Source organism: Mugil cephalus, chromosome 11, assembly GCF_022458985.1.
Source record: "Mugil cephalus isolate CIBA_MC_2020 chromosome 11, CIBA_Mcephalus_1.1, whole genome shotgun sequence".
Taxonomy (NCBI): Eukaryota; Metazoa; Chordata; class Actinopteri; order Mugiliformes; family Mugilidae; genus Mugil; species Mugil cephalus.
The window spans coordinates 9,443,126-9,469,971 of NC_061780.1; the positions used below are offsets into that span (position 1 = coordinate 9,443,126).

The 26,846-nt window shown below is 40.3% G+C and overlaps 4 protein-coding genes across 6 annotated transcripts in view; 1 reads left to right on the top strand and 3 right to left on the bottom strand.

Annotated features, from left to right (window-relative positions):
- Positions 1-7,617, bottom strand: part of rorc (RAR-related orphan receptor C) — an 18,785-nt gene extending 11,168 nt beyond the window's left edge. The window contains exons 1-3 of one of the 3 annotated variants that reach the window (XM_047599203.1): positions 7,343-7,617; positions 7,127-7,227; positions 2,520-2,549 (exon numbers count right to left, since the gene is read on the bottom strand). In XM_047599203.1, coding sequence (XP_047455159.1) covers positions 2,520-2,549; positions 7,127-7,178 — 82 coding nt within the window. In that variant the 5' untranslated portion in view covers positions 7,179-7,227; positions 7,343-7,617. Of the gene's footprint in view, positions 1-930; positions 2,048-2,519; positions 2,550-7,126; positions 7,228-7,342 lie in introns of those variants that run through there. The other 2 variants (XM_047599204.1, XM_047599205.1) reach the window with 2 other exon arrangements.
- Positions 7,618-12,605: 4,988 nt separating this feature from the next.
- On the bottom strand, positions 12,606-16,778 carry them4 (thioesterase superfamily member 4). The gene is made up of 6 exons (XM_047599592.1): positions 16,352-16,778; positions 15,317-15,506; positions 14,694-14,856; positions 13,927-14,037; positions 13,159-13,283; positions 12,606-13,054 (listed from the first exon to the last, which is right to left on the bottom strand). The coding sequence occupies exons 1-6, from the start codon at positions 16,478-16,480 to the stop codon at positions 13,011-13,013; spliced, it is 762 nt and encodes a 253-aa protein (XP_047455548.1). The 5' UTR covers positions 16,481-16,778; the 3' UTR covers positions 12,606-13,010.
- Positions 16,779-18,968: 2,190 nt separating this feature from the next.
- Positions 18,969-20,394, bottom strand: si:dkey-87o1.2 (uncharacterized protein LOC796684 homolog). The gene is made up of 4 exons (XM_047599593.1): positions 19,978-20,394; positions 19,709-19,763; positions 19,309-19,426; positions 18,969-19,149 (listed from the first exon to the last, which is right to left on the bottom strand). Exons 1-4 carry the CDS (start codon positions 20,272-20,274, stop codon positions 19,116-19,118), a joined length of 504 nt encoding a protein of 167 aa, XP_047455549.1. The 5' UTR covers positions 20,275-20,394; the 3' UTR covers positions 18,969-19,115.
- A 1,239-nt stretch (positions 20,395-21,633) lies between these two features.
- Positions 21,634-24,542, top strand: zgc:174935 (uncharacterized protein LOC796019 homolog). The gene is made up of 4 exons (XM_047599786.1): positions 21,634-22,171; positions 22,638-22,692; positions 22,892-23,006; positions 23,115-24,542. Exons 1-4 carry the CDS (start codon positions 21,878-21,880, stop codon positions 23,368-23,370), a joined length of 720 nt encoding a protein of 239 aa, XP_047455742.1. The 5' UTR covers positions 21,634-21,877; the 3' UTR covers positions 23,371-24,542.
- Positions 24,543-26,846: the final 2,304 nt, after the last annotated feature.

Consider the following 26,846-nt stretch of genomic DNA (forward strand, 5'->3'; position numbering starts at 1 on the left):
AGCTGATTTATTCAGTGAAAGTAATGACATATTAAAAGACATATTTATGTCACTTTATATCTCGGCACTCCGGGTCTTGGATCAAAGTTGGGTTCAATTTGTCAATTATTATTATTAGCTATTTTGACGAAACGTATTGGGCAGACGTACACGTGAAATTTATTTCCAAATGTGCTTGTTTTAAGTTGTTTTTTCATTATAACCTGTTCTCTCTTTGTAAAAATTCGCCTTACCCAGGAACTGTACATGTGGGAGTGAAAGAGGGCAGAAATATCTGTGCCATGATTCAGATCTTAAATTCATCAAAGGCAGCACAAAATTGAGTCATGTTACCAAACCATGAACCTGAAACACATCAATCGATGTGAACGTACAAGAGTCAACCAGCGAAGAAACTATGGAGGGACCCAATTAAGTTTCAAAACAAACGAGAGAACCTGTGCTCATAGTATAAGTACATAAATGTGTAAATGTGTGTGTGTGTGTGTGTGTTAATTCAGAATCTCTCACAGGCCTAATAAAAACATATCTGACAGAACGAACCATTTAATAAAAGACAATGAATAATATGAAATGAACGTCTAAATTTTGAGCCACTTCAACTGGGTCCTACGCTCAATAACAACCTTAAATCCCAAAGCAGCGGCAGAGTCACAGAGAACAATAAAAAGCAGAAGGTTTGAAGCCACAGGTGTGTGCACGAAAACACAACAGATACACAAGATGAAAAGACACGGCGGCTTAACCAAATTCAATCATTAGCCGCGTCGACAGCACGCACCGCGAGCAGCATCAGTTCACAGTCCCGACGATACTTTTAATACATCGACAAAGTAACTGATGTAACAGATAACATGTATTTGATTGTGCTGCCCGCACACACACAAACACAAACACGCACACACATAGACTAAAGAACTTCATCCCTACCTCGCATCATCCTCACTCCACTTGTCTCAGACGTCTGTCCCACTTTCACAAACTCACTTTTCCTGTCACTTTGTCTCTCGCGTCTTATGACACGCGCTGTTCTTTTTTTTTTTCTTTTTTCCCTTGCACCACCTTTATCTATTAATCTTTCTTCTTTTTTTGTTCGTCCTTAAGCAAGCCGGGTCGAGCGCTCTCTGCAGCTCCAGCACACATATTCAGACTTTTGAGTGTCAGTCACCGCCTCACCTTCCTTGTTAGTGCGTGTGTGAGAGAGAGAGAGAGAGGAGACAAAGAAGGGGGGACTGTCCCCTGCCTTGACTTTTTTTTCTTAAGGTACTTTTTCTTCATGTTATTATCCTTCACCCCCTCACTCTATATCACACGTCTTCTTTTTTTAAAGTGTCTGGTTCATCTGAGGCTGTCCATGAGAATTAAAATCAGTCCAAGTCAAAGCAGCCACTGGGGAGTAAAAGACATGCACGGTACAGAAACACATTGGCGCATTGGAGGTTTGACTCATTATTTTCTGGCTGTTTTCCTGTAGATTTTTGCTCATGAGTTCTCCTGATTATATAAAATTGAATTTAAATTTAGCAGGAAAAGACATACATTTTTTTATTTCCCGTACCTTTTCCTCTTTCAGTTTAGTTTACGCTGTACAGTTCCTATAGGGACGGGAGATGTTTTACTTGGGCAGCGCACTTTTGGTTTTCCGACTTTTACTTGAATATTAACAATTAATAAAGAGCATTTTATTACTTTTACTGACTGATGCATGAAGGTATAAGCCGCTTTAGGTCTGCAGCTGACACGGATGAAGCTTTTTTTTTTTTTTAACTGTTGTATATACTGTTGTGAAACTTTATTTCATCTGTATGCAAAATCTTGATCTTAGGAATTAGTAATTAATATAAATGTTTTTACACTTTACACTGGAATGTACGAGTTAGTATGTGAGAAAAAATGTAATTAGTTGTGATCTAACACAACTCCTTCAATACACTTTAATTTAAATCCCATGAACGGTGAACCAGCATCACTAAAGCTCCAAAATCACCATTTGGGAAAAAAATTCCAAAGTATCCCTCCCCCCTGGTTGAACCCACACATATTCACTCACTAGCAGGGATCATTGAATTCATTCATATTTAGCATCAGTTTGTCTATCATCACACCACCTAATATCAAGGTCGGCGGTGTGTTACGCACAGCATCCCCACACCCAGGTGTGCTAAAGTTGTGGCGAAAAGTGTTAAACCAAAAAGGTTAAAAAAAGACCAGATGTTATCGCTGTCATCTGCATTCAGATGCTAAGCACTAAGTAGTTAGCATTTTCTTCCCTGTTTTGTGCGAGGGGGGCAGCGCAGGTGCAGCATGTAGCGCAACGCGCTGCGCCGCTAATGGCTCGACCCCAGCGACACCACTTTGTGTGTTTGCCTGTGTGTGCTACCGTACAGGTGCGATGTTGCATGTTCACCAAGTATGAAAGTTAACCACAATGCATGCACAAATATCTAGCACAAACACAAGCAATGTCATTACCACACGCAGACACACAAACAAGTAAAGTTATTTCACATGTAACTTACTCAAATGAGTCTTCTTGGACACGGCGCCTCCTGAGGGGAAAAATTAGTGTAGTTAGTTAAAAACACTTTGCTTCTGTTGACCTGCTGCTACAAGTTGTATTACGTATGAACGAGCTCCACAGTGAACCTGGAACTAAACAGTTCACACAAACATTTATTTTACCTTAATAACTGAGCGCATTGAATGACGTACTGCAACTTTGGGCCCTAATTTTAACGTTTCCATCTTTGCTACTTTATATGTTTAATCCACAACATTTCTGAGAGCATTATTGGACCTTTTACTTTTTAACAACATCATACACCCACCGGTGACATGTTGATGCAGCAATAACGATCCAATAATATAATATCACGCTGGCCATGGACAATTTGCTTTGTGTTAGAATTTCTGCAAGTCAATTTTTTATGACATTTCTAATTTTCCTTAAGTGGATGATCTCAATACTTCTACATCATGAATCATAATCTATGCCAAACATTTGTTAAATCCTGAACAGACCTGGCGAAAAGGCACGGGGTCTCCGGCCAACAGTGTCAATGAGGCTACAGTGAAATGTGACAGAAAGTAGACCAAGCTTAAAATGAAACTGTTGCTAATATGTGTTCAGCTATGATAAACTCCTTATTGTCGGCTCCCAAGCGCCAGTTTCGTACAGGGTCCGCGGAATGCCGCGGACAGAGAGGCCTGTTGACAGATAAGACGCCTCTGTGATAGCAGGGAGGTTAAATTAGAGGATTCCTATTTGCCCTGCTGTGTACCTACGATATGTTTGTGTGACGCTTCGGCGCATGCACACGCAGGAGATAAAGGCAGAGGAAGGTGGGTGTCTGTGAAGCAACAGGTCCTCTTTTTTGTCTGCCTGTTTCACCGCAATTGTGAGACAGTCTGAACTGCAGTCAGCGTGAGTAAATGCCTGAAGGGTCAGGTCTCAAGCAAGGTGTTTATTTCTGGAGTTGTACATATGTGGGGGTGTATGTGTGTGAGAAAGAGAGAGAGAAAGACAGGGCGGGGGGAGAGAGAGAGAGAAAGAGAGAGAGAGAGAGAAAGACAGCGGTGTGAAGGCAGGGCACAGATAAGTATCAATGGAAGACGTAGAGCTAGCCGCTCTTTGTCTGGCGCCAGATCAGGCCCTCTGTGGTTTCCTCTGTTTTCCTGCCCTCATCAAATCAGTTTTGCTTCATAAGCAGAAACTATGGAATGAAAGCAGAGCAGTGCAGACACGCGTGGAAAGAGTAAAGAATCGTCACAACTCACTGACAAACTCTTTTAAGGTGATTGCTAAATGCAGTATAAGCGGCAATGATTAATACATTTTCGATGTATCAATCGGAATGACATAAAAGCATAATTTCAAAAATTGAGAACGGTGATGACGCACTTTTATGTTCATTGTTTTAATGTATCTAAGCTCTGAGAGATCATGGAGCGTGGGCATGATGTTAAATGACTACATTAGAACTGCACTGGTGTGGTATCAGGAATGGATGATGCACAAAGCTTTTATTTGATTTCTTTTATGGATGACAAAATTACTGCACCCACATCGAAAAGGGGAAAGCAGAAAAAAAAATTAGCTGGCTTCAAAGTCGCCTACCAGACACTTTAAAACACTGTAATTCATGATAGGTGTTACTCGTGAATTTAGATGATTACAGCAATGTCGCAACAGAATGGAGTAAACATTTGTGGTCGGTGGCTATAGCGGTGGAAAAAGGACCCAATGCAATCATCAACATCTGTATGTGTGATGCAGCATGGACACATTTAGAAAGACCCACGTTTCAGCCAGGCCACCACACACGTTCACCATACATGCCCCTGTTGATTGCAGACGCACAAACAACAACACCACGCATCAGTCAAAATCTCACTACTGTCCCTACACTCTGACATCTAAGCTCACTGCTGAAGTGACAGTTGCTGCGTTACATAACAGCACAGAAGACCACTGAACTCAGAGAGTAGGCCAACAACTTTGCCTGAATACAAACCATGGTGCATCTAGCACAGTGCAGTCAGATAAGCAACTTTGCTACTAGACCAACAGAGTCTATAAAATCACGTAAGGCATTTTTCATGATGAATGTAAAAAATCTTATTTACAGAATGACTAAAAATGAAATTGTATCCTAATAAAAAGGAAGAATAGGGTTACAAATGCGGCATCTAAAATTCCCAAGTATAAATTCAGTTAAAAGTCTCAGAAGGAAGGTTTACTTCTCAGTCAGAATAAGATTCTTAATCAACAAGTGCAATATGCCTGAAATAATTTTTTTCCACTAATACAGTCTGTCTAAGGATCTTGGGTTCAAAAATTATTAATACATATATTTCAGAAGATGACAAAAAGAAAAAATCTATTTACAAATTTGTGATGCTATATTTTCCAGGGGAATTTTTTTTTTTACTTTACTTTTTACTTAAAGCTGATGACACAGATGCTTATTCTGATAAATTAAATAAAAAGACTTTCAGAAACAAAGGGGCGTGACAAAAACGCAGAAGAGTAGAATTAACTGTGTCAAGAGATGTGAAAGAAATGTTCAGACAAAGGGTAGAAAATGTGGAGAATTTCTTGTCACTGAAAACAGTTTAATAGTTTGATCATGTTGACCTAGAAACATTATTTAAAAAAAATAAAAAATGAAAAAAAAAGTTAGTAGAAAAATGCAGTGTGTTTTAGAGTGTGGGTATTTATTTTTTGCAACACAAACTATAAATCAAAATATGTTTGTATTAAGTTGTGAGAAATCTGCAGAGAACCGAAACATGCGAAAGAACTGATGTTTAAAATCAGTCTGACTCACAGAATTGTTACATTTAAAATAACAATCACAAATGTTAGAAAATGGCAACATATGTAAAAAAAAAAAAAAAAAAAAAAACATATGTAGAAGAAGAATGGACCTACAACAGATCCCGGAGGGACACCTCTAATAGTCCTCATGTGATCATGAACAGGCAGGAGCTAAAGACGGGCCTTGTGCTTGAGAAAAATGAGAAAACACCCACGACAGTCGCTTAAACCAAGACTCAAATCAGATAAAGAAGAGTCAGTTCAGCAGAATGAAACCAAACATGAAAATAATAAAGCACCACACTGAATCCCTCCCCTTGACTGAAGAATCAGTTCAGCTTTTTTTCTAAATTCTTAAACCTTGTTAATATCCAGTTGTCACATAGCCCTAAGGTTAAAATTGTCCACTCAGGTAATTATCAATATTGTACCGTGTTGTTTCAGAAGCAGCTGTATATCATTTAAAACCAATTTCCCATTCAACTGTATTTGATATATTTGAAAACTTGGCAGCAGAATTGACTGTATATTTAACTACAGTGCAAACAGAGTATGTTTATGTTTGTCGACTTGCACTCTAATCCAGTTAGGAGGGAATATAAATATAATTTAAGATCAGACGTAAATGGTTGAAACCTTTATTGTGCCCCGTGTGCCTGTCACACTGGTTCACACAAGCACAAAAGCTCATATACAGTAGTAACACCTGTCCATACCCTGTTTTCTTCTGTTGATTAATACTCTTGAAAACATTTAAATCATATTTGTTTCAGTGTGTATGCATACTTTTTCATATGTACCTGTAGATAGTTTCTCATTTTGATGGAAAAATTTTCCACAATGAAACTGTTGACATTGAGCTGAAGAGGTTAAACCCAGCAATTGGTGTAACCTCTGGATTGGAGGGGAAAGGCAACAATGTTGCTGGGATTATGAAATAAAAAGAGAAACCTGTGTTAAGATTCAGTATCTCAAAATGTAGGCGATTAATCTCAAACTGATCTGCATATCTAGATATCAAAGGGATTGGTAACTTTGAGTGGAACACTGTGCATCTGTGATCCTCCTACATTTACTTCAGAACACGTGTGTTCCACCCCTGCCGAAATAAACTCACTCTGCACTTTACGCATATTAAACCAACACAGTGCTCTTCCAGTAATCATCCCTGGTGCTGTACTGCTCGGGAAATCGAACTAACGGTTGAACTACGCTTCGAGAGTAGCAGGAAAGGTGTAGTGGGTTTGTATGGCAGAGGGACAGGCGGTCTTATCTCAAGTGTCTGCCAGTGGTTTGATTATAGCTAAGGAGAGGCTTTGAATAGAAAAGCATTGACCAGAAAAAGAAGCAAAAATAAAAGCTAATCCCGGTGGATTACTCCGGCTTACTGCCATTCTTACCCACTCACAGCACCTTAACCACACTCCAAGTAAAGGGGATGAGGAGGGTTACTGGGGTAAAGATGGATGAGAGCACAGCAACAGAAGTTAAGAGGGAACGCTGTGACAGGATAAGCCAGAAACAGAGTGACATTGGTGCAGGAGATGGCGAACAGAATGAGACCAGTGAGGAAGACAGAGATGTGGGTGGACGGTATAGAATGGCATGATGAGAAATAAGACCATGTCGCATTTTGTGTGTAAAAGAGAGGGACAGAAAGACAGGATGTGAATGTTAAAGTCAGCAAAACAACTCAACAGGTTGCATAATTTTCTTGCAGTTCAAATGGCCCCGGACCTAGACTCACAACAGCAGCCACAATGAAGCTAATCTGGAGAGTTCAATCTCAGTGATGGATCCTCTTACCTGTTTTGATAGGGGTGTCAGCTGGGGGCACGTCAGGCTCCTCATATTCCATTACTCTCCTGTCAAAACACTGGGCGGCCCTACACACTCACTCACACGCCCTTACACACACACACACACACACGCACACACAAACAAACCACAAATGGCAGCTCAGTCAGTCGCGTTTGAATTCCACCTTTCGCCATTTGAGTCGCACAACAGAACTCTCGCTACCTGTTGGTCGCTCTAGCGCCCGGGTCGGCGGAGGCATTTGAAAACGTGCACTGCCATCTCGCCTCCTTCCAGTCTCTACAGCGGGTCCCAAAACTCGGTTGTCATCATCTTCGTACCCTCTCTTCCTCCAGCCCCCCCTTTTTCAACAGCACACCTCCCCTTGTGTGGTTGTTTGGAAGTAATTCACTTCCCCCCGTGGCAGTCAGCGGTGCGGAGAGTGCAGCTGGACCGGCCGGCCGTACACAAGCCGTGCGCCCGCCGCCCTCTGCACCCCCCCTCCACTCCCTCCTCCCCGCGCTCTCTGTGCGCCCTGACCGTCCCAGGCTGGAGAGTTATGTCACCGGCTGTTACGTAATAGCAGCGGATCGGGTTTTGCTTTGAAGTGCTCTGTTGAGAAATATAATCCCATGTTGCTGCCACAAATTTCCGCCGCACTAATCGAGAAAATACAATGCACAGTGGAGACATTACATCCCAGTGGCCTGTTATCCCAGTGCTACACGGTGACAAATAAAATCCCTCGTTGTAGCCTGACGTGCGCACACATATATAATGTTTTTAGTGGGTTGTTAGAATCACCTGCGCGACTCAAGCGCACGCAACATAGCAATGCATGCAGGGATGCCGTTTTGATGATGGTATACAACGCCGAGAAAGCAAGACACAAAGAAAACGATGAATAATCGATATGTCTTCTCGGTTTACATCATTGTGGTAAATGCTCCTCTAAGACACGGTGCTTACGCTGGGGCCCAACACTCATGCTGAGCAGCACATGGCAGTGGAGGAAATCTAACTGAGCTCATTTACTCAAGCACTGTTGGACAACTTGGAGTAAGCTTGCAACTTGTGTAATTCAGTTCTCTTCCAATTTTCTCCACTATCCCTGCACAAAGACAAATAAAAGAATGTTAACAATACCGCGTGCATCTAGTTAGGTGCATTTTGCATATCAAGACAAAACAGGAGCTTTTATGAAAACCGTGATCACATCATGCATTTACCAGTATAATGTGTGCTATGTGGTTGAACTCTTTAGGTTTGACACTAGAAGACTGGTTTAAAAAAGACACTAGAAGACTGGTTTAAAAAATTCTCTGAGCCTTTATACCAAAAATCTGAGTTAAAGGTTTGCACCTGTGAGCACGCGTGGCATCTCAACTGGTTTAGAAGCCAATCACAGTGTGGGGGCCGAAACCTTCTTTTCTATCCTGCATTTAAAAAATGTAAAAGGACAAATATTTACATGTACCCAGATCTGGCCTTTTCAATGATGGAGGAGACACTGATGTCTTTAAAGGACTACATAGCTGGTTAAGTTTAACATAATAAATGATTATTTGAGTATTTTTATAGATCTTTGAACAGCCTCAAAGGAGATATTTGCTTATGTTGTATATACCGTGCTCTGCGGTTTTGTCCCTGGATCAATGAATGTTTTGGGGGTGACACCTAGACTTGCAGCATTCAGTTAAAACTGAATCCCCCAAAAAAGAAGCTACGTCCACTTTATTTGTTCATGTTTATGTACATAAACATGAGAAGAATTTTACTCCTAGTCAATTAGTTAGTTGTTTCTGTTAGTTGTTCTGTTAGTTCTGTTAGTTGTTACTAACTGGCCAGTATCTCAAAACTACCCTTTAGACACACCTAGCCAAGAGGAGACCCACTCCTGCCCAAGATAACACATACAGCATTAAGATAAGTCACTTACAGACACCTCACCACCCTGTTGCTTTTAACAGGATTCTTTGTTTAAGGATTAAAGTCCAAGTCCATTAAGCTTCCAAAGTGGAAACTGCACTTATAAGTGGATAATTTAAGTAAAATATTGTTATATAAATGTTCAGAAGGATTGTGCAGGATTCGGTTTGAGGGAGAAAATACTACAGTATGTGGTTACTTCTGGTAACTGATTGAAAACTTCCCTTCTGAGAGTGACTGCGGCAGGTTAACCCACAAATAATTACTGTGAGCTATTTTTTTTTAACCTTTATTTTACCAGGTCAGTCCCGTTGAGATCAATAATTTAATTTTCAAGGGACAACTGGCCAAAACAGCAGGAGCATACAAGTTACAGACAGGACACAACACAAGTAACATGAATCCAGTACCAGTGATAACAATAAAATACCCACAGACAACAACAAGCACCAACCAATGTATTTATCATTGGGGTTATAAGAACTTTAAAATCAGGCAGCGGTTCAAGGCTCCCAAGATTAAGGCTTTTTTGAAGGCTGTTCCAGGGAAGAAGAGCCAAGCACTTAAAGGCCTTTTTACCCAATTCAGTCCTTACACTTTGTACAGACAACAGGACAAAATCTTTCAATCTCAAACTATAGCTGCCACCAGCTTTCGGACCAATCAAGGAGCATGTATAAGAAGGGAGCTTGCCTAGCATGGCTTTATAGATGAACAAGTACCAATGACTTCGCATAGTCAGTGAGGGCCAGCCAATCCTGGAATAGAGAGTACAATGATGAGTCAGAACTGCAGTTTGTGACAATTCTCAGAGCACTGCGATATGCAGTGTCCAGCATCGTCAAACAATGGGCTGGAACTTCCAGATATAAAATATGCCCAAATCAAGAAGAGGTAAAAAGGTTGCAGAAGTTTCCTTCTGGCCTCAAAGGGGAAACAGGCAGTCATCTATCCATATGCCTAGATATTTGATAACTACAGGAGACAATCTCTAGTTTCCTTCCTGGAGTATATCTAATGTGCTGTCAGGTTTTGACCTATTTGAAAACAACATTAATTTTAGTTGAAAAGGCTGAGTCTGGATGATATTAAAAACAACGTGCAATTTGGCAAGAGCCTCTGTGGTGGAGGGAGCAGCACAGTATACCACTGTATCATCTGCATTAAAAAAATAAAAATAAAATTAGCTCCACGTACATTATGACCCAAATTATTGATGCAAATTGAGAACAACAGCAGACCTAACACAGACCCCTGCACTACACCCTCACAAACGTTTAACCATTCAGAGGTGAACCCATCAAATTGAACACACTGAGACTTTTCTGACGGATGGTCAGAGCCTGATCAGAAATACCAATATAAGATAATCTCTGTTGCAAAATGAGATGGTCAATGGTTTAAGGCCTTGGAAAGGTGAATGAAAAGTGCTGCACAGCACTGCTTCTTATCAATAGACTCAATGAAATCGTTAACCACCTTCATAGCTGCTGTTATAGCGCCGTGCTTCTTTCTGAAGCCAGACTGATGCTTATCTTATCACTGGCACCCAAAAACTCCTTTAACTGCTCACACCCCAAATGTTTAAGAATCCAAAACTGACGATCTAGAAATCGGCCTTAGTTATTCTAGCGTTATTTTTTAATACTAACACTACAGCGCTAAAGTCCTATGTGTTGTAGCTTCATACTAATGCATACATCCATTCAATAATCAACAGCGAGATAGTCTGCTGTTACCCCTGTGAAGACAACCTTTTCTAGTTAAATACTTCTATTAAATGCAGTACTGAACAGCAAACAATTAAAGTGCCTTACATACAAATGCATCGACTCCTCTGGTGAAAGACAATTTGTACGATGAATTCAAAACTTTCATGACAATGCCATGGCATTGTGGCACTGTGGCCCCTCGTAAATAAATGAAAATTCAAAAAAAAAAAAAAAAAAACAACACCGCCACTGAAATGCTATGGTGGACACAGTTGGTTGCAGGTGGTTTTAACTGAAAGTGGAAAACAAGTCCCTCTACCCCCCCCGCCCCACCCGCCTCCTCAAACCCAACTTGACCACATGACACTTCGGGGGAAAAGACAAAAAAAAACTGCTGGTATTCATTTGTCCTGCATTCACGCTCACATACACATGGCAGACCAAGTTTTAAATACTGAGGTAGCATTTCCATCTGCACTTCACTGAGGTTAAAGATGTGAGGGGCCCTCATCAGACCACCAGGCCTGTACTCTGATGAGGCCAAACCACACATCAGACCAACCAGTGTGAGAGCTAAAGTTAAATGCAGCAAAAAAAAAAGTTTGTGGGACCAGTATGGTTGTAATCAATAATTTACTGCTGAACAGAAACCGGTTGCACCTGCTAATATTTATGACACGAACACAATACATGTTAATACAGAAAGTTTCACGTGGTTATTCAGATCGCATTGGCCATTTAGAATAAAAGGAATAAATGTCAACCAGTCAAAAGTTTGGACACACATAAGAAGAGGTGCCCAAACCTTTGCCTTGCAGCGTATATGCACATTAGATGTCTCTGCAACTGTAGCTCATCCACTTGTCAGGTGGCAGGTTTATAAAATATAGCTAGTTATGGTCAGTTGCAAGAAATCACATGCAGCTGGATAATGTTTTCTTTTTACAATAGTTTCACAGCAATAAACTATCCATATACTAGATAGATCATTTATTTTCCTCCCACTAAATTGTGAAGCACATTGACAGGTAGTGTCTGTGTATGTATATCATCACTGCACTCACAATGTTAACAAAAATAAAAAAAAAAATCAAAGAAAGTGAAGGTGTCTTCAACCTACAGTATGCGCACAACTGAAAACCTGTGCTCTTTACGCTTTCAGGTGTCTATTATGAGCTTATGTTTTTATCGCCGTGGTCTGCAGAAGCTGCCAGTGGAGCGCAGATCTCTTGTGTTGTGGACAGTGTTACTTATTTTGGCATACTGCGGCATGCCTCAGTCATTTCTGAATGCAGGAACATGTTCAAACAGACAGAGGGAACGAGACAAAACAGCATGCAAACAACACGACAGCCTTTACCGAGATGAGTTTGAGTTTGAAGCCCCCGTAAGTCATGATATTCTCATGGCACGCAGACCCACGCCTCATATTCAAATATGAGACCACATCCACCACATGGTGGGGAAACTGTCAACAGCCCACACATGAAAATCAAAATGTGTATGATGTGTGAAAAGAGAAGCAGAAAACTCTGAAATCCTACAAAAATCGCATGTCATCATGAAGATGACAGAAAAAAATCCACTTTGATGCATTAAATGTATGAACAACAGATATAATCAGCTCTCCTCAATAGTGCGCTATTAATAAAGGCTTAATTTTATACCGAACCCAGGCTGCTTTATGACACATAGGAATTATAGCAAAAACTATATAAAAAGTACTGAACTATAAAAACATCTAGTTCAAAATCCAGTGTTTGAAAACAAAAAAACTACAATTTTAACCGAAAAAGAAACAATGAAACAAATTTCACTCATGACAAACTAACACATGGCTCATATGATATAAATAATACAGTTATGCAGACTTTATTGGATGAAACACATGAGCATGTCCAGCAGGTTTTGAGCAGTAACTCAACTTTCAATGTCTTCAACGTTACAAAAAATGTCCATATACAATAAGTTATCTTGAAAATGTTTTGTAAATATAAGTTAGATATATACTGTTATGTATTAGTAACAATACTGAGAAGCAGTCATGTAAAGGTACTTCAAAAAACTGTTACTACAAAGTTTTCATAAGATATCACTATAGTATTTGATAAAAGGTGAGATGTCCTTTCTCTCTGTGATCACCTGGAAAATAATCACACACTCCTCAGAACATAATCCAAACCAACAACACACTCACACTTGTTACAGCCTGATTGCTGAGTGTTTGGGTTCGTGTCAGCCTGCTGCATTCGTCATTCGCCGAATAAATGGCTGACATTGACTGACAAAAACAGTGCTGCAAGAGAGAACAATAAGAAAGGTCAAAGGGCAAAGATGTGGCTGACATTAAGCCTCCACACTGTCGAACAGACAAGCTGTGTGTGTAAAAATTAGATTTACCTGTTGCTTCAGTGTGCAGTTTGGAGCCATCGGTGCTGGTCACTTTGCATGAAAAAAACACTTTTCTGCCTTCTTTCTTGTCCAGAGAGGATTCGAGCAACACTGTACTCCCCAGTGGGATGGGGCTTTGGGACAAGACATCATGAATGACAATCATACAGTATAAAAGTCAGGGTTTGTGTTAAAGCTTTTTGATGACCAGGGGGAAATCATTCATCTTATTATTTAGATACCAGGAAAAGTAATGTATATTCAGCACAAATTGCCTGTTTGTTCACCACAGTAAGTGAAGCAGATAATTTATGACACTGCTGTTGCGCCTCAAAAAATAACGGACGTGAATATTTAACTTGTGCATTTAATAATCTAGGTGACAGCAATCAGTGTCAGTCTACACTAGACCGACTCAGTGCAGGGAGGTACTGGCTTGCTGTGCTGGTGGAACGCATGTAGTTTTATGTAGGCTCATTGTGCTAAGACCGGCGCATTTACACTGATGACTAATGCACAAATGTTGATTAATGTGCATTGTCCCAATTCAATAAAATAATAATAATAATTTTATATTCTTATAAATCCAGCACAGCTAAATGTGTTCAGCAAAAATGCAGAGACTACACCGACCTTAATATCCAGAAAACGACTCAGTTGTGCTGTTTATTTTAAATGTTCAGTAATAGTCTGTTACATTTCAGTGAGCGTTAATCAATTTGCTATTAATAATGTTATTAAAACAAATAAATGATAAAAAATGTACTCTTCTTATACCTGCGGTAGTTGATGTTCAGGTTGGCAGTCATGACCGGAGCAGAGAGCACATTAGCATGAGTTCCTGTTACAGTGTCAATCATAGTGGCTATCGCCCCCCCGTGGACATGTCTGGAAACACACAAACATGGTCTATTATACATCAGGTGTTGCCATCAGGCATGACAAAATCCTTTTATTCATCCATCTTCTGTGACCGTTTATCCTCCGGAGGGTCAGAGGGGGGCTGGAGTAGCAGTGTACACCCTGTCTATCCAGTCTAACGCAGAGAGACAGACAACCATTCACAATCACACTCACACCTGCGACCAACGAGCATGTCTTTGGACATCGGGAAGAAGCCAGAGTATCCGGAGAGAACATGACAAATAAATATCTTATTATTTTATTTATTTTTGGAACTGCCTTATATTAGAAAGCCGACAGTTGAGCCCAGACAGAGACAGGCAGTAACGACTTCTAAACAAACAATATTTCTTCATCCCGATTAGACTAATTCACCGTTAACCTTTCTGGTCTCCATCTGGAAAAGTTGCGTCAGTAACAGTCGGTTTTGCGGACTGACTGACGTGCACGGAAAGAATTTATTAACAGCAAGAAAAGATCAGATCGAGCGCTCACATGATATTGAAGGATTCACAGCACACGCAGTGGAATACTAGTGTTCATTTTAACACAGCGAATGAGAGGAGAGTACGAGTGGAATGCCAAGGTCTAATACAAAACACAGATAGCGAAAAACACAGATTTGCACAATATTATCTCACCCTGGTGGTCCCTCCAGTAGGTGTCCAGCCTGGAAGATGCACACACACTTCTGTTTATCTTTGCTAACGAAGAGGACGTACTCAAAAGCTGCCCCCGGGTCTCTGATGTTCCGCGTAAAAAGACGAGCCTTCGACTGGATTACTTTACTAAGATACATGCCACCTTATCAGAAACACAAAAGGGAACATCAAGAAGCCTGGGTAAAAAAAACACACATAATGAATGACTTATATTTAATGACTTAAATATTTAAAAAAAAAGTTTTATTTGATATAGTCATGTCAATAATCCATGACTCACAGTCTCTTTACTGTGGACTAAATATACAGAATAATTGTATGGGGCCGGGGCGAACATTGGACTGTTGGTCACTTCTTCTTCATCTGTTTGTTTCTAGTGATTCATATCCGCAGTGTGTCAAGTGTCTTAGAGCTGGCAAGCACCATGCAACCAGAAGTCTTTCAAATCTATTGGATGACAGATGCTGTCCAAAATGTGTCCTAAAATATATTATATATTTTCTTCCAAAAAGTTTTCCCCTGTCAGACCAACACCTTGCTATAGCCCTGTTGCTCAGTGCGTCCTGTAGTTCATGAAAGACACATCGGTCGTTCACGCGTACCTGTGGCATACTTGAGCGAACGATTGTAGCTTGGCAGCCTCCTCCACAGACCTCCCTGTTTGTCTCCTTGTTCCCCCTCCTCCTCACACGGGCTGTTATAATGCTCGTACAACCGTTTCATTTCTGTGCCCCACGAGGAGTTAGGCAGGCTGAAGTCCCGGGGCTTCGAGGAAAAGGCCAGTGGCAGCGCCTGTCAAACAGGGAAACACATTTCACTCTTTGTTCGTGGTGAGACAAGTCATAATAGTTTATTTTCATCCATATATTTAAAAGTGTGCATCAATAATCTGAACTTGTAAATAACAACAAAAGCGTGGACATTAGATATGTAGTACTTTTTAATAACTTCAAAGTTTATATTAGATCGACGTGAGGAAATACTTTGAAGTGTATTTTGTCTATATGTTTTTTTATCGTTCCAAATATAATAACATTTAGCTTTGACTGGCACTGTTAAAGAGTTATTACTTTTAACTACACATTTATGTTGAGACTGAAGCTTGTACTAGTGTTCTACTGGTCTGTTATATGCAAATTTATATGTTTTTACATTCATCCTCATGTGTGTATGCCATGGACAAACCACTCCTTACATCATAGTCATTATGAAGTGGCCATGTTGTCGGTCACAAATCAGGTTTATGATAAGATCCATGTGACTAAATACCTTGTGGTGTATTTTGTCTCTTTTTTTCAGTTGTTTTTACAGTACAGACCATTATCTTTACAAACACCGCTGAATAATAAATTTAGTATACCCGCAATGACAAACATTTTACCAAACTAGTAACTTTCTGACTGAGCCGATCCAGTGTTACATATAAAATGCTTAATGTATGCACTGACGCGTTTTCTCTTTGTTTTCTCAATTTTACACGAAGCCATATGGCTACAGACAGGAGGAAAAGTACAGCATGATCCACAGAGAAAGCTCTGGGAGGGGGCGCACTGACGTCAAACACCACACACCACACACAACACAGACCCGTCCAGTCATTTCAGGCTCTTTCATCAGAAAAGTGTTATTCTACCTACCACCATGGTCCGTTCAAACGCGGTCTTGAATGAAAAGCTGGCACACGGTTGTCTGAGTGGAGCCTTCATGAATGGGAGTGAATTGCGGCTATTAAAGCCCCCAAACAGTCGACAGAAGCTCCTTGCCATCGCTAAACTATTTAAAGATAATGTGCAAAACTGGACTAACTGGCCTGTTTTCTCAGTTTCCCTGATGGTGTAACCGTGGTTGAGGTTTACGAGGTAGTTATCTCCTTAGCTAACACCGTAACAAAGTACTAGCGTTGTAGTAAAAGCTCATTGTCTGTGTGTGTTGCTCCTTAAACATGTTTGAGTCATATTTCTGTTCCAGTACCACGGATAATAACCACACGCCCTTTTACCTCCCTCTATGAGCATTTTACCGGTGACTTTCATGTGTCATCGTCGTCTGTAAACTTCCGGTTTCCCACGTGGTTTACAGCTTGCATTATGATTGGCTCTAGGGAGAGACACTTCCTGTAACAACCAAATTCTCATGGTAACCATACAGTCAATGCAACCAACACGATTTTTTATGTTTTTGAGATAAACTAAAATGTAATTGTATCTCACTGTGATGAAAAAATACAAATTAACATCGAGTGGATACTATAAACACAATTCGATTTTTCTATGCACTACATAGCCATATAAAAAAGTCACCACCTCGATTTAACTAAGCAAATAGGTATTAGTTAATTATTGCACAGGTAAATTACCTTTTATAGATGATTATCAACAATGACTAGCTTCTCATTTCTTACACAACTATGTCAAAAGACACATCCCGTGGCCATGCAAAAGATTATTTGAGAGGGTCTAATCAATGGCATGTTTCAAGCAGACAAAACATCTAGAAAAAAGATCTAGAAACTACTAACATTGGGTTAAGAACTGTCCAACTCGTTATTAAAAACTGTAAAAAAAAAAAAAAAAAAAAGAAAAAGAAAAAGAGAAAAAGGAAGAAGTGTGGTTAGAAAAAAAATCGATCACTTTAACATTTGGTGAAATCAAATCGAAGAAGAACAACATTACAAATCGGGGCTTTGTTTAATAGTGAAAGTAAGAGCATGCAACTCAAGGGATCGGGGCTGAACAGTTGTGTAGCCTTAAGAAAGCCACTAATCAGTGAGGCTAACCAGGAAAAAGGCTTTAGTTTTCTAGGGAGCCTAAAGATTGGACCCTTGAGCAATGGAAGAAGGTCATGTGGTCTAATGAGCCCAGATTTACCCTGTTCCAGAGTGATGGGGCATCAGGGTAAGAAAAGAGACAGATGAAGTGATGCAAGTGATGTTCCAATGAAATATTAGAGTTTGTGACCTTGTTTTTGGTGGTGACTTTTTTTTTTTTTTTTTGGCCAGGCAAAGTATGAATATGAATCAGAAAAGAAAAGCAAATGATAAGAAAAAGTTTGCAGTATGCATGCAAGGATTTAGAGTTTAGTCAACAGTTAGATTCTACAAGACTTCTCAATTTAAAAGGATTGTAGTATTTCTCATCCAGAGTGTACTGGGAGGTTGGGATGCGGAGAAGACCTGTTTAGTTTTTTCTATGTTGGATTAACCAACAGCTGTATGATTGTATGAGTGTATATATTAAATTCCCACAAACCTGTATCTTCTAAAATGCTTCTGTGCAGCAGTTTATATTTCTTGTTTTATACTCCAGTATAAGCTGTAAAGTGCAACATTTTTTTTCCCCAATTTCCTGATGCTACTCTATGTAATAATTTAATATTCTGTTGAACACTTACTGTGCTTAATTCGGTTTTTTCATCACTCTGTTGCACTGAAAATCAAACCAATGTAAAAACAAAAATTGTCATGGAACATTCATACCACTCTATTTGGTCTAGGTGAGGACGGCTCATATGTGCCTAAATTTGGAGAAATGCAATTTCTTTCCTGATGCATACTCTTGTTGTATGGTCTGGATGACGGAGTCCTCTTGTTAGATGGTCCTTTATGTAATCAGTACATATTTGGGCAACCCACCCTAATGAACAACTGTAAAATTGTAGTAAGAATGTCAGTCGTCATCTGTGGTTCTACACTAGGGGGCGATAGAGGAGCACGCAGTCAAACTGTTCTCTTTGGATCATGTAGGTGTTACCTCTTTCAAACTTCCTGTTAAGAAATGAATGAATGCTTTGTATATTTGGCCTATCAGCAACCAGTTTGTCATGTTCTCCTGAATCAGACAGACAGTCTCATTATGTCAAAAATAAATAACTTAATAATAAAATTAGAAAGATTACATGTTAATCTGGGCAAAAGTTCATTTATTCACTGTTCTAAAATGCGTCCAAATATTATTATATTGAACGTGGTGTATAAAAATACGCACACACATGACCTCATACAGTAATCCAGTGACCTTGTAGCTTTTCTGGTGGTATGAAGAGTCAGGGCGCCCAGACCCTAAATGCCTCAGGAGACACATGCCAGTTAATGCAACTTATAGTTCAATCCTAAAAAAGTTAATAACTCTAGATGACAGCCAAGTTCATCTGTGAATCTTCTAACCCCAAATATGTGTCAAAATATTTCATAAAGACAAAAAGCCAGCTCTTAAACCAACACAATCACATTCCAAAAACAGAAGACACTTGCAACAATTCCACACACCTCTAGTACCGCATTGTTTAATCAGATCTCATGAAAAAAAGTGGGGCTATAATAACATCAATCATTACAAAATACAAGTCCATGACATGCCTCCTTTTTGCAAAAGTTTAGTCAGTGTTAAACGTTTCTGGTTTGCTTTACTGTGCTGCTTCAGGCTGTCCACACAGCTTCCTGCAAAATTAAGAAAGGGGGGAAAAAAACTTTCAATTTAGCAAGAATATCTATCCCATTACCCACATTGCTATTAGGTGCCTCTCAATGTTCTATACTGCTCTGTTGCATTATACACCATTTATTTTTGAGAATGCCACTATGTGTTTCAAGTCTTACCGTGCTTCCTCGTTACTTAGATCTGCAAAGGCACAGATAGCTTTGTCTCGATCCAAAACCTGCTGTTTGAGCGCCTTAATGTCCTCCTGAGCTTTAGCTTTAGCTGCCTCGAAATCGGCTGGAAAATAACCACATTGGATGAGTACAAAGTGATAATTTTGACAATTAAGGCAAATCTTTCGCTGAATGAAGCCGAATGTGCAGATGGGAGACTTATTTTTCACAAGTGTTTCCACATTTCATCATCGTCAGTGTTTCAGATTAAAAAAATTATGCCAATTTTGAGCTTGATAGTCATTTTTTTATTCCCTTACTTAAATCCCTGGACTGGCACACTTTGCTCCATTATATACACTATCCATCGTCCACCAAATCAGAGGTGATCAGAAAGCTGCCTTACCTTTGGCTTTGTTCATGGATTCTTGAATCTCTGTCTTCTTCTTTATACTGTTCTCCTAACAAGGGAACATGTGAAAGTATTTGTCAGCAGTTAAATTGGACGCATGAGCAGAGGAACAGAAAAGTGTACTTATATATTATATCAACAATTTAAATTTTTGTGACATTAAACATTCCAAGGCACACTACATGCTCTTTACTTTCGCGCTGTATCAGATCAGGAGTGCATGCTCTATTTCTAATCGTACTGCTGCTGTACGTGTGCCTTGCCTTCTCGGTCTTGCAGGTCTGCAGGTTTGCTTCACGCTCCTGCACCAACTTCCCGTTTTCTTCTTTCTTCTTTTTCAGCTCCTCTATCTTGGTAGTGACCTCTGCCAGCGATGTCTTAAGGTTATTAATGTTTGTTTTCGCTTCCGTGATGGCTTCCTCTTTCGCGTTGGCCTCCATCGAGTTGTCCACCACTCGGAGCTTCAGTGTGCGCAGGGCCATCTCCTGGAACACGGCCTGGTAAACCACCGCGAACATCACACCCAGACTCAGGACCACCAAAGCGATCGCTAACTTCATCTTGCCTGAGACGATAGCGGACTGACTCAACGAGAGGGGGGCTTGTGGAGACGATCACTTGTTCATCCCGAGTGTCTGTCGAACCGTGCAGCTCGTCTCCTCGACTCTGAATACCTCGGTTACTTGTAACCTGCTCTACCTGCAGGACAAGATGGGCGTGTCAAAACACCTGTTTCCTCGTTTGGCTCTCACGTTGTCCCTCTGCGCTCTGTTTAACATTGAGACTGATTAAATATTTTCACCGCTCTGCTTCCCTTAATTTCCTTGTCCTGCTGTTTGGGTTCCGCATTGGGACGGAACTGAGAAAGGAAAGTTTCTAAAGTTGAGAAAGGTTTGTCATAAAAATGAATATTGGCTTGATTGGAGTGTTGATTGAATTATATAATTTCAGCAGATAGCTCATGTCTATGGTATGACAGCACACCAAACTATCAAATGCAGCTGGTGCCGCCATCCATCCGTGGCATCACAATGGCGCTTATGACAGTGCTAGTTCAGCTTTATTTGCAAATATAAATGGGTTTGGAGACATACCCACACCAACAGCACCAAAGGGTCAGAAGAAAGACTTTTTAAGATTTTTACAGCCCCAGCGCCCCCAGTCCGCTGTAATTCATTTAATTCTGTCATTCATTTAATTCTTATAAGTGTTTGATGGGAGTCATGTCACGCCTCCGTCATTTTCTGATCATCTGGGCTCAATCCAGTCAGTCCTCGGGCACTGGCCTCCGGGCACTGGTCAAAAGTGCTGCTGGTGCCAGAGTGGGGAAGGATGGAGAAGAAGTTCAGCCATGGCGGCGTTAGCATGAAGAGGTGGATTAGACTACTTTATTTCTAATACTATCTCCTCAGTGTCTTTGGAGAAAAAGTTGGAAGTTAAGATGCTGGGATCACATCTGCCAACGATGTTCGAGTAGCTCAAAGGACAAACTCATGAGTTTTGTGTTTCTCGGTTTGAAAGAAATGACTTGGTAATTACTACCTTCATAAGCACAGGGAGCTCTTTCAACGCGAACACAATGCGATTTGTGAGGTTGCAATAAAGAAATGTGCATTAAATACAATTTATTCAGACAGCTATAAATGCATTTGTGAGGTGATGTTGCACATGTTCAAACTGAATAAGTCTTACGTTTCACGTGTGGATCATAGGACCATTTTGAATCTAATTTCCCTCCAATGCATTTGTTTCTCACTAAACTAACCGACGATTTGCCCTGATTAACTATGCTCGCATTTTACTTGTTTGGAGGAACCGGAGGAACCAAAAGAACAGGATTGACAGGTGAGCTCAGCTGCAAGAGAGGGCGTTTATTAGGCAAACCAGGAAATTGGCGCGGCTCAAAGCCAACGCAAAAGGATGGAAGTCCAACCCAGGTAAGCAGGTGAGTCAGATGTCGTTCCTTGCAGTTGATTGATCTCAAACACTGAGGGGTGTAGCCAAGGTGACGCAGAAAGCAGCCTCGCTGACTCCGAGTCGCTCATGGAAGTTTGAATTACTGCGAGTCATCGTGGCACCTGTTGGGCGAACTCTTGCCATCCACCGTCCGGGACGAATAGCTCACCTCACATGAAAAAGGAATAATCGCAGCTCCGGTAAAGGATGAAGGTGCATTTAATCGTACCCATGGCAATAGTCGTGAGCGTGCTTTTGTTGGGTTTCATGAAAGTACGGAAAAACGAGCAAGAACAAGAGATCAAACGGCTGAAGTTTCAAGAAATCAAGCTACGGGTGGCCGATGACGTGCTCTCAGAGTTCAAGACCGAGCAGGGAAACATGCAGGATCAACTTGACAAGTCTAAAAATGACCAGACCGCACTGGACAAGGAAGCGATCGAGCTAAATAGCAAAGCAGACAAGCTAAAGGGGGAGGTGGACATCTGCCAGGGAGAAAAGGTGAGAAAATGAAACTTGTAAGCAGGAGATGAATATTGACCCCCGTGCTTGACCCTGTGATTCATTAAGATATAGGCTACAGCAGGATATCAACTGATGGACACTTCCGTTTCATCTGATTAGGAAAAGAAGAGATGCCAGTTAATATGCGCACAACAAAAATGCAGCAGTGCAGTAGCATTATGCAAATGAACACGGTCCCCAGCATTACCTTAATAGGCTCTTTATTTTATTCCTCTCACCTATATATATATATATATATATATATATATATATGGATATATATATATATGGATATATATATATATGGATATATATGGATCCTCATAATTCTTGAATAAAGCTTTTAGACTGCTAAAATTAAATGTATGCACGCATGAAAACAGTAGGAGGAAAAATCATGTTCTGCAAAATCAAAGGTAAAATAAAAGTGAATGACTGATTTATCAAATCTTTGCGGTTGCAGAAAGCTGAAGCTGACAAATCTGCTGCAGAAGAGACAGGGCTGAATAATCTGAGAGGTAAATGAAAGTTTACGGCGTTCAACGTCAAAAGTGCTTGTGCATTTGATTGCTGAGCAAAAGGACAAAGTCATTTCTTTTTTACACATGATAGTTTTACTAATACATTTTCTCATCCCAGTTGGAAGTGTGAATTTCAGATGTGCTTGTACTCTGTAAAACACTTACAAATCCTCATGTCACATGACAATGCTTGCAGCTGAACTAGAGAAGGAGAGTGTCAAGTGGAAAGACGAAGAGACAGTTTGGAAAACGCGTCTTGGAGGACGGAGCAAAGTGTGCGACTATTTGAAAAAAGATGCGGTCGGAGGAAAGTATGTCACTGTTTTATTGGACTTAAATCTGCAGAGAATACTTTTTCATCCATAATGATATCAGACATCAGTGCACTCACTTTTCTGTTTTTACACTTTCTCTTAAAGGAACTTGTGTGGTGAGGCGCTTAATGAGGCTGCTAAACCAGCAGAGCCAAAGGCGGAGGCCCCTAAACAAGAAGAAGCTAAACCAGAGGCCCCTAAACAAGAAGAAGCTAAACCAGAGGCCCCTAAACAAGAAGAAGCTAAACCGGATGCTCCTAAGCCAGAAGAAGCTAAGCCGGATGCTCCTAAACCAGAAGAAGCTAAACCAGATGCTCCTAAACCAGAAGAAGCTAAGCCGGATGCTCCCAACGCGAGATGATGGAGTGCAACTTCTGTTTTCTAGCCCACACACCAGACTGTCAGCATGTTGTTTTACTGCCTCTCAGGTTCAGATACTTAACCTGGGTTTGATCGTATATAATATATCTTATTAGGTGGGGCACGGAGACATCTGGTTATGTTTATCCCAGAATGCACAATAATGTTCAGTTTATAATCATCCATTTGTTCACCTTACATTAATATGACTTTAGCTTAAGTTGTCATTACTTTCTTGCTTTCTTCCATCTAGTACAGCGTGTGTAAATAATGTTTTAAAAAATGCGTTTTTCATTGCTTCAAGAGTGAACGAATACTGCCTCTGGGAAACCTGTTCACGTGAAGCCAGGGCATGATGTTTATATTACCTCAGATGTTCCTGTTCATTAAAGCATACTGTCTACAGGTTGCTGCTAAAGTTGGACTTCTTAATATTGTCACTCAAAATTCCTTTTGGAGAGATTGTTCATTTTGTGTAGCAAATGGGGAGGGGCCATTCTGGTGTGGGCCATATGTTTTTGCTTTTCAATACACATGCTTTAGGGGAAATTTCATTGGTATGTTAAATGTTGTTATGCAAATGTGACTAGATTTAAGAATTCACTCAGATTTGTGGTAGCCGCAAAGCACTGTGGGAAATGTAGGAGATCAAGTACCTGATTGCGACTGTGATACTGACACACACACTCTCTACACCCTGCCCTTCCTTGGTCCCTGTTTGACATTTACTGTGACAGTCACTCACTCAGGACAAACAGCTTTTGTTTGTTGTAATCAGGTGGACTGAGAGCACAAAAACAATTCAAGACTGTGCTGTCACTTTGTTTAAAGAGGGACCATCCAGTTTATATAAAGCATCTTGCAATAATGTACTTGCGCTCACTCAAGTGAGAAGATCTGTCAAAATAAAAGTTATGAATGACTGTTTTAAAAAAACATGTGCCTGATTTAACAACTTTGGAAATCTAAACCAAGCCTGATGTTATTTCAGTCATGTACAGTCCTGGTCACCCTTTCATTTTTTTTTTTTTTTTTTGTATAACATCTACAATATGTTCAGAAATAAATATGTAAATGTGTACCAAATTAATATGATCAGATTTTGTTGAATTGAATGTCCAAAGTAATTTAATCGATTTAATGGACAGTAATAAAGGTGCCTCTTTCTTAATATTTGGTTGCACACTCTTTGGCAGCGCTGACCGTCTTCATACGTTTCCTGTAGCCATCTGTAAGCTTCTTGCACTTCTGAGCTGCTTTTTCTCTCACTCTTCTGTTGCATTTGTTCAAGCTCTTGGACATTTGCAGAACTCCTTGTCATAGATTTTCAGTGGGATTGAGATCAGGACTCATTGTTGGCCAGTTTAAAACAGTCCATTTATTTTTTCCTTTTCAACCATTCCTGCGTGCTTTGGGCCTTCATCTTGCTGGACAAGCCATGATCATGTTTTTACCCTGGCACATGTTGCTCTAAAATTCCTTGGTAATCATCTGATTTCATGATTCCTGTGATACATTCAAAGCCTCCAGCAGCGGATGCAGCTAAACAGCCCCACAACATTATGGATCCTCCACCATGCTTCACTATTGGTAGGGGGTACTTTTCCTGCCCCAGAAGGACTGTGGTTTGTCCAGGTACTCTTTGGCAGGTGTTCCTTTTTATGCCTTTGGTACACCAATGGGGTCTTCCTCCCCTGCTTGTTTTAGTGTCTGAAGTATGGTACGCGCTTGAATCATTACATGGATGGTTCCAAGTCAATGTTCAGGTCTTTTGCGTGATGTTTTTTTAAGGAGGTCAAACCAACCTTCAAGACTTCTCTCATTAATGTTCCTCTTCCCCCCAAATCCAGGCAGGTTTTGACAGTTCCATGCAAATTACTTAATAACATTGTTGAAACAGGGATACCAAGGTCCTTGGAAGTGGCCTTACACCCTTTAGAAGTCTTTTCTTTGCTGATAACAACACTTCTGATGTCCAGAGACAGCTCCCACCATTGTGACAAATGAAGAGGGAATAACATGTGTCTTTTTAAGGCATTGAAGTCATCAGTCATTGGCAAATTTATGTCATTTTGGGCACTGACAATTTATCTGCAACCTGTCTGTCTGGTGAAAGTTAGACGAAATCTACATGTGAAAGTGAACAATAGCTGTGAGATAGTTCTCTCTGAAATGTGCCACAAGTATGAGTCAAATGAGGAAACCTCAGAATTGTAACAGGTCTTAACTGTTACATTCCACCAATATAAAGTGATATCTTCACCACTGAACACAATATTGAGCAGCAGTCTAAGCAGAAAAAAAGTGAATGCACCTTAAAAAAAATAACAAAATAAATTGCTAAAAAAGTTAAAATCCTAACTTAAAATGTTTTCTTTCCATTTCATTGTGGTGATGACCCAGATAGATGATAAGAAAAGGTTGAGGATGATGGTCATAACTGGATCCTGACCGCTATAAACCATATCATCATAAACTTTATGGAGGGAGAATTTATTTCAGGAGTGCTGTAGATCAGTTTAATTTCTGTTTATATCAAAGGGCATGGCTTATGTTTGTGACACCATGCAGGATAATGCTGTCAAACTGAATCTTTATCTTTTTCGTGACTCAAGTATCATAAGAATTTCCTCGGGATCATTAACATGTCCTACATCACAATAGTCAGGGTGTGGGTCTTACCTGTATCCTGGTTGTAGGGGTAATGATTGATTTCTGTAAACACCGGCAGAAAGCAAATCTACAAAGCATGGTTTGTTCAGACACCTCCCTCATAAAATCAGAGAGTTTTCCTTCCTCAACTCCAGGAATGGGTGTTTGTTTGTTTGCCTGTGGCAACTGGTGAAAAGACTAATAAAAATGAATATAAAATCATCTGCAGATTCGTGTGTGTGTGTGTGTGCGTGTGTATTAGACAGGTATTGAATAATCACTGGTAACCTTGTCTGCCTCTGATTCCTCTGTGACCCTGCCTCTGGGTTTGCCCCCTCCACTGCCCATCCCCTTACCCTCCCATCCCCTCTGTAGAGAGAGAGGGAGGGAGAGAATGCCCAAAACCTGTGTTGGCCACTCCCCATAAACTTCAATGTTATCCTGGTAAACGTCCGGGAATATGGTTCGTGTTGCAGCTGATAATAAAATAATAAAGCCAGCGTGTGAGTTTTATGTGAATCATTGTCCTGTATTTTGCATTTAGTTTAGGTGTAAATGCTAATACATGGTAGCATTGATGTTAAGTATAATGCCGGCCTTGTAATGTGGAGATATTTGACAGTATTTTCATGTGCAACGTTGTAAGAGTGAAACTGAGCAGTTTAACCTTGACCAGTTCTGTGTTCACCGTATCTGATGTTATTGTTATTTGGCGCTGCAGTAAAGTTTTGTGGACCTAATTACATTTTATGTGTTGTGTTGTGATCTTCACAACATGCTATTACGGTCGCCTGACCAACCGACATGAAGTCAGCTTTGTGTTCG